The sequence below is a fragment of the Tupaia chinensis genome, unplaced genomic scaffold (assembly GCF_000334495.1).
Source record: "Tupaia chinensis unplaced genomic scaffold, TupChi_1.0 Scaffold000067_1, whole genome shotgun sequence".
Lineage (NCBI taxonomy): Eukaryota > Metazoa > Chordata > Mammalia > Scandentia > Tupaiidae > Tupaia > Tupaia belangeri.
In genome coordinates, this window is record NW_006159526.1 from 1167534 (window position 1) to 1175571 (window position 8038).

An 8038-nucleotide genomic window follows, 5' to 3' on the forward strand; every position below is an offset into this window, starting at 1 on the left:
GCGAAGGTGCCGCACAGACCTGCGGGGCGGGGCGGCTGGTCAGCGGCGGGGGAGGAGGCGAGGAACAGGTCGCTGGGGGACTTGCGGGCGCCCAGGGAGATAGAGTTCGTAGGGCGAGAAGGGAGTCCCAAGGAGGAAGATTGAGGGTCCAAGAGGAAGGCGTGTGGTCGGTGTTGGGGGTCCGAGGAGGGGATGAGGGTTAGCGAGTGGGAATGCAGAGTCCAAGGGAGGGAGGTGGGAGAGGCGGTAGTGGGTGTCCGAGGGGTGGGAGGGCAGCTTCCGTCCCCTGTCCCCTTCCCCGCGACCGGCACTCACAGACGGGCATGTCGTTGCAGCAGTCGGTGAGTCCCGTGTGCCAGTCGCTGAGCTGGGTCTGGTAGCAGGTGCTGGCACACTGGGGCTGACTGGTCACTGGGTAGGACATGGCTGTGGGTGCAGGCGGGAGGGGGCGGGGGTCAGCGGGGAGCTGGCAAGGCCTCTGAGCCCCCCACCCCTCTGTTCCCCTTCCCTCTGCCGGGCAGTCTGGGCGGGGCCACCAGGCCGCCCATTGAGGGGACACCACTGCGCCTGCCCCTTCCTTTCTGCGTCTGTGGGCTTAGACACCGTCTGTCCCTGCTGCTGCCTCGAGCGCAACTGGTTGAGCTGGGGGGTGGGGTGGGGGGTCCTGAGCATCTGAGGAAGGGCGGGCGCCACATCTGGGCGGCAGGACATGCCACCTCCTCCTCCTCCATGTCCGGGCCTGGGGTGCCGGGATCTTGCATTTCGTGGGCCTCTGGGTGGAAGCCAGCGCCGCTGTCTGTCTTCGAGGCCAGAGTACCCAGGGGAGGAGGCGCCAGGTCCCCGGTACTGGGAGGGTGGCCGGTCCATCCAGCGATCCCACCTTTGCCTTTCACGTTGTCATGCATCTCAAACTGCATCTTGCTGGCCCTGAGGAGGTGGCCTTGGGGACGGCAGAGGTGGCTGCGGCGGCGACAGCGATGGAGTCTGTCCAAGGGTTGCTGGAGACTGGGGAGGGGCGGGCAGGGGACTGGGGCACTGGGGTGAGCTCTCAGGGGAGTGGAGCTGGGGAGAAAGAGGCCAAGTCAGCCTACCCGCTAAGAGAGCCGTGGAAGAGGGGATGGAGAGCGTGGGCGAGAAGCTCGCCCATCTCTTCACAGCTGCCCGACAGACCCAGAGGACTCTCCTTATACCAGAGACAGAGACAGGCAGCCAGAGACGAAGGGAGAAAGAGATCAGAGCTAGGCGCCCACAGAGATGCCACCAGGAACGCCCGTGGGTGCCTCGCGCTGGGAGTCCTCTGCACACGCATCTCCCAGACGGATGCTGAGGCTCAGTGAGGGGAAGAAAAGTGCCCCACACCCGTGGCCAGGCCAGCGGGGTTAGAGGAGGGGGTGCTGGGCGCCAGGACTTCCAAACTTGACCCAGCACCACTCAGGTTGAGGAGGAGGGGTTGAGGGGTCATTGAGAAAGGCAGAGATGTCCAGAGAGACAGTCAGAGATGTGAGAGAGATGCGAGTAGGGTGGAGTGGAGGGAGAACAGAGGTCGCACCTGGGAGCAGAGGGCTCCTACCTGCAGGACTGTGCTGGCGCTGATGGAGCAGGTGTGGGTACACGGACACTGGGTTCTCCCTCTGGGCCAGGAGCCACTTATATGGGAGGGCCACCTGGCCGTGGGCGGGGCTCTGACGGAAGTGAGGAGGTGAGGAGGTGACGGGGAGCCCAGCTGGTCTTCTCCCCACCAGGATTTCCCACCCTGTCTCTCTCTCTAGTCCCCATCCCCCCACTTCCCCTCCTGCACCTCCCAGGCCCGATGAAATGGTGTGTGTGGGGGTGTACGGAGGGGCCCATGGTGGAGGAGGCAGAAAGAGTTGGAGAGACATGAAGAGAAGGTGGGGTGCACAGCAGGGTCCACGTGCAGAGACCACCAGAGAGGGAGAGACCGAGACATGGGGAGAAATTGGGAGAGGTGAGGGGAAACAGGAAAGTGACGAGAGGGAGAGAGGGAGAGGAGGGGAAAAGGAGAGTCAGGAAGACATATGGGGGGGGGTCTTCCAAACGTTTGTGAAAAAAATGGAACAAAAGTGTAAGATTCTTTTCGACTCCACGCATAGTTTTTCATAATATGCATTTCTCATAAACTTTTTAAAAAAAGAATGATTTTTTCTTTAATTTTATTCATTGTCATTATTTTGTTATTTTATTATTATTATTTTTTTGATGTTGACCAGAGAGAAAAAGAGAGAGAGAAGGAAAATGAGAAAGCAAGCTGTCAGGTCCGGACTTGAACCGCGATCAGCCATGGGGGAGTCCAGCCGCCTTAACCACCATGCCCCCTGCCGGCCCCTCATGAACTTTTTGAAGTTGTAGAAAGATGGAGAAAGAGATGCCAACAGACAAAGGGGCACAAAGATCTGGGGAGAAATAACTAGAAAAGGGGAGAGAAGATGGGAGTGGGGGCACCACGGGGAGGCTGAGAGTGAGAGTGAAAACCCTGGTGATGTGGAGAGAGTGCGGTGTAGACTCCTTGGAGGGTCTCTCTCATCACCTTAGTGACAGCCCACTTCCCTGAGGGGGACATTCTTCTTCCATTCAGTGCCAGGAGACACATGGGGGGGCAGTGTGTTTTGGGGAGTGACTCACACCGGAACCGAGTAAACAAACACGCCTCACCCCACCTCCAAATTGGGAAGGGAGGAGGCTGGGAACTGAAAAGCTGCGGTTCTTAAGGAGGTAGATGTGACTCAGGGTCCAAGGGAAGCGGGCCTCGGGGCCGGGACCATGAGGTCTTGCTGAATGAGGCTGCATCCCTGAGTGGAGTCGGGGTCCTGGGACTCCAGATGCTGGCCTCCTGAGGGGGAAGATGCTGGGGACCAGGTTGCCTGAGCTGCTCAAGTCTTGCCCCCAACAGGCCTGACGGGGTTGTAGGTGACTCAGTAAGGGAAGCAGTGTTAGAGCTGGGTGGGGTTCCCAGCACGGGTGTCACCCCAAAAATGTTGTAGGCACCAGAAAATTGGGGTGTCACCTGCAGAGAAGGTGGTGTCATCACCTTACTGGGCATGGGGTGATGGCAAGTGGATCACCCTGCTGGCCTGGGATTCTAGCTCCCCCCACCCACACACACCAGGGCCTTGGCCTAGGTCTCCTGGTATCACCCAGGAGGCTGGCTCCCCTTGTCCCCAGACCTATGACAGCACTTGTCCTCTTCCCTGTGCCTATGGCACTTGGTACGGGAGACTGACAGCCTCTGCTTTCGCAAACTTGTTTCCTCATCTCTGCAGCTTTGTCTCTCCAGCTTCCTGCTCTAGCTCCAAATCTCCATTTTTCTATCTCTATCTCTATCTGTATCTATATCTATGTATATATCTATATCTATATCTATATATCTGTATCAATCTATCATCTATCATCTATCTAACATTATCATCTGTCACCTATCTCTATCTATCTATTTATTTTGCTATAGTGTGCCTGCGCTCACCAGAGAGAGATATAGCGAGGCAAAGTAAGAAATCACCCTCCAGGGGGAATGGCCATGCTGCGATACCGTCTTCATTCTCCTCTGGGGATTTTGGGCACGCACGCACATGTGCCTGGCATATTTTCCAAGTCACCGAGTCCAGTACTTGAACCATGCAGTCAGGCCATGTAGGATCAACCCCTTAGCCTCTGTACCACCTTTTTTTTAAAAAAAAAAAAAAAATTTTTTTTTAGAAAGGTTTTTTGGTATAGGGCGCATGTGGTTGCCATTAAGACAGAGACAGAGAGACAGAAAGCAAGAAACCAGGGGGGATGGTCATGCCACAATCCCTTCTCCTCCACTCCTCTCGGGAGTGGAGCACACGTGCCTGGCATGAGTATTAGCCACCGGGTCCAGGACTCAAACCACGGTTGACCACGTGGGAGTCCAGCGACATAGCCATTACACCATCTGCTGATCCTTTACCACCTTCTTTCCTTCTAGGATTTCATCTCTCTGGGTCTCTCTACCACCCCCCAACAAATGCTCATTGGATGGATGGACAACATCCACATCTCGTGCAGCTCTTCCTTTGTCCCCACACTGTCATCTCTGTCTGTGTCACCATCATGTTTATTAGCCTCTCCCTAGCCTCACTGGCCCTGGTGTTGGCCCCATTCTTTTTTAAAATTTTATTTATTTTATTTTTTAGGGTTTTGCCATAGGGTATATGCACTTACCAGAAAGAGAGAGGGAAAGTGAGAGCTCACTCCCTGGGTGGATGGCCATCCGACAATCCCTTCTCCTCCATTCTCCTCTCAGGATTTTGGGCAGGCATGCACATGCCTGGCCTGAGTTTCAAGCTACCGGGTCTAGGACTTGAATTGTGGTCAACTATGTGGGAATCCAGCACTTTAACCACCATGCCACCTACTAGCCCCACCTGATTCTTCTTTAATTTTTATTTAAAAAATTATCCGTTAAAGACAGAGTCTCAGGCCAGCTCATGGCCTGGTGGTTAAGGCAGCTGGATCCCCCAGGGTTGACTGAACGGTTGGAGTTACGGACTCAACAGCTTGAGAAACACTTGGGGCATGTGTGCCCAAAATCCAGAAAGGAAGAAGAAATGGAGAAGGGATTATGGCGTGACCATCCCCCATGGGGGCTGCTTCCTTTCTCTCCTTCTTTCTGTCTCTCTCTGACGAGCACACACTTTTTAAAAACAGATTTTTGCTATAGGGTGCATGCATTCACGAGAGAGACAAAGAGAGACAGAGAGACAGAAAGCAAGAAATTATCCCCTGGGGGATGGCCATGCCACAATCCCTTCTCTGCTGTTCTCTTCTCTGGATTTTCGACACGCATGCACATATGCCCAGCATGAATTTTAAGCTGCAGGGCCCGGGACTTGAACTGTAGTCAACCACATGGGAGTTCCATGCCTTAACTATCACGCCACTTGCTGGCCCCAACATACAGTTTTGTTTTTGTTTTTGTTTTTGTTTTTTAAGAGAGATTTTTACTATAAGGTATGTGTGTTCACCAGAGAGCCAGAGAGATAGAAAGTGGGAAATCATCCCCCAGGGGAGGTGGCCATGCCACAATCCCTTCACCTCCACTCTCCTCTTGGGACTTTGGGTACACACACACATGCACCTGGAGTGTTTCAAGCTGCTGGGTCTGGGACTCATGGCATGGTTGGCCATGTGGGAGTCCAGCAACATCACCCTTATGCCATCTGCTGGTCCTGACACACACTCTTTGGCAAATTAAAAAAAAAAAAAAAAAGTACAAGGGTCTCGCTACGTTTTGATCTTCCCACCGCGGTGCCCCAGCCAGGGCTGCAGGTGAGCGCCAGCCCGGCTCATTTCCGGTAGGACCTCCCTGGGCTGCCCAGGCCAGCCTTGAACTCGCGATTCTCCTGCTTTGGATTCCTGGAGTTGCTGGGATCGCAGGTGCGCACCACTGCGCCCAGCCTTTAGCTTGGACTGAAAATCAAACCCGGACCTCCCGCGTGGCCCCAGCCTGCAGAACACAGCCTCTTAGTAGCACGTGCCACCTTGGCTGGCTTTCTTTCTTCCATTCTTCCCTGCCTCCCTTCCTTCCTTCCCTCCTCCCTCCCTCCCTCACTTCCATCTTTCCTTCCTTCTCTTATCTCTGCAAATCTATTTCCAAATCTCTGGTTCTTTGTCTTTCTATCTCTGGGGCTCTCTCCGCCCAGGTTCTGTGTCTCTGTACCTTCATTCTGGGGGTCTCTGTTTCCTATCTCAGGATCTCTGGAGGTGGCCACAGGGCCTTATTCCCTCTGCTGTCCAGACTATGGGGTGCAGGTGACTCAGGGTCAGTCATCTCTGAGGACCCTAAGGCTCCCAGGACGACAACAATCTGAGTTGTCTTCCAGTTTCCTCTTGAAACAGCCTGGGGGCCCCAGTTAGATACAGCGACTCATGCAGATGAGGAAACCGGGACTAGGGAAGCAGTGAAGTGGCCTGCCCGGGAGTGGGGAGGAGGGCCTTGCTTGAGCGGGAGGAGAGACTGTGGCGTAGTCACCAGACAGCTGACTGCCATCCCCCTCAAATAGGGTTGCTGGGAAAAAAAGAATATCCAATTAAATGTATTTCAGGTAAACAACAAATACTTTTTTTTGTATAAATGTATTCCATGCATCATTTGAGATATACTTGTATTTATTTATGTGAAATTCAAATTGAGTTGGGCTTTCAGTATTCTTTTTTTGGAGAGGTTTTTGCTATAGGGCGTGTGTGTTCGCCAGAAAGACAGAGAGAGACAAAGAGACAGAAAGTGAAAAATCACCCCTCGGGGGGATGGCCACGCCACAATCCCTTCTCCTCCATTCTCTTCTTGGGATCTTGGGCACGTATGCACAGGTGCCCAGCGTGAGTTTAAGCCACTGGGTCCGGGACTTGAACTGTGGTCGACTACATGGGAATCCAGTGACTCAAGCATTACACCAACTGCTGGTCCCTTCTTCTTTTTCTCCTCCTCCTCCTTCTTTTCTTCCTCTTCTTCTTCTTTTTTTTTTTAAAAAAAAGAATATCACTTTTTTTTTAGTTTTAACTTTATTTATAATTACTTTTTTTTTTTTTTTTTTTAAAGAATATCACTTTTTTAAAAAATTAGTTTTAACTTTATTTATAATTATTACTATTTTCTAGTTTGATCAGAGAGAGACAGAAAAAGAGCGAGAGTCAGCCATGTGGGAGTCTAGTACCTTTAACTACCACGCCACCTGCCAGCCCTGGGCTTTCAGTATTCTAACTTGCTGAATCTGGAACCCTATCTTTAAAAACAGAGGAATCTAGTACCCCAACCCCCTCTTTTCCCAGAGCCCAGGAGTCCAGGCCTCCAGCCTCCCTACTCAGGAACTGAGAGTCCGAGTCCTAATCTTCCTTTTCTTCTCCTTGGAATGAATGGGGCAGCCAGCCCCTGCTCTCTTAGAACACAGGGGTTCAGGCTCCCAGACCCTCTCTGAAGAATCCAGGTGCCCAGGTCAGGTCTGAGTCCAGTTGCCCAACCTGGGTTTCACAAGGTGAATTGTGCCACCCAGGGCCCCGGTGGAACCGGTCAGGCTGAGCAGACAAGTGAGGTGGCCCCCCTTCCCATTCTAAGCCTGCTGTTTCCTTGAGGGTCAGCCCAGCAGGGCTGGGAGGGAAAAAGGAGGGACTCCAGGAGCTCTGGGTGTGTCACCCCGTCTAGGTTTGGGTGTGTTGTGTCTCTATGTGTGGTTGTGTGACTCTCTGGGTGCTGTGTGTCTGTGGGGACTGTCACGATGCGTCTCTGCACTGGTTCCGTGGTGGGACACGTGTGGGCTCTCTCCTATGCGTGTGCCCGCTTGCCCTCTGTGACCGCATACGCTGTGCGACTGCGTGGGCGTGTTCTCAGTTGCCCCGCTTCTGCAGTTCTGGCTGGATTAAGACAGCAATTATTTATTGAGTGGTAGCCTGGTGTGTTGGACTCTGGTGCCAGAAAATCTGACTGTGACACCTCTCGGGCAAGTCACTAGACTTTTCTTGGCCTTAACTCTCCCATCTGTAGAGTGGGTTGTTGCAATAGCGTTGTTGAGAAGATTCAATTAGTTATTTTACGAACGGGGCTTAGCATTGCACCTGGCACTTAGGAAACATTTTGTATTTATGACAATGGTCATGATGGTGACGTGTTCTCGTTGCTGAGGATACAGCAGTGAACAAAATCCAGCCTTTGCTCGGGGTCCTTCTAGTAGGGCTGGAAGGGTGGCCTGTCAGTGGCTGGTCATACCATTGCATAGCCAGGTGTCTGTTTTGCAGACGGAATAGGCTATTTTGTACGTGTTATCAGCGCAGGTGCTTCGCGATGGGGTGCTTATGCTCCTGTTTGTGCTCGTAGGCGATTATATGTGCTGTGTGTAATTCTCTGGTCGTGTGGGTGCAAATACAAGATCGCACCTCCCATGTGTTGTCAGGGCACGTGGTGGACGAGATCTTGCATTTCTGGCTCTGAGGTGCTGGGAGTGTGCGTTCGTATTTGGAATCCTTTAAAATTCGTCCATTAATTTGTAATGCCAGAGGGTGTGTGTGCTTG

General features: G+C 52.9%; 1 protein-coding gene across 1 annotated transcript in view; it reads right to left on the reverse strand.

Moving 5' to 3' along the window:
- CNFN (cornifelin) overlaps positions 1 to 917 on the reverse strand; it is a 1612-nt gene extending 695 nt beyond the window's left edge. The window contains exons 1-3 of the mRNA XM_006142010.2: positions 881 to 917; positions 316 to 426; positions 1 to 19 (exon numbers count right to left, since the gene is read on the reverse strand). Coding sequence (XP_006142072.1) covers positions 1 to 19; positions 316 to 426; positions 881 to 917 — 167 coding nt within the window. The remainder of the gene's footprint in view (positions 20 to 315; positions 427 to 880) is intronic.
- Between the last annotated feature and the right edge of the window lie 7121 nt (positions 918 to 8038).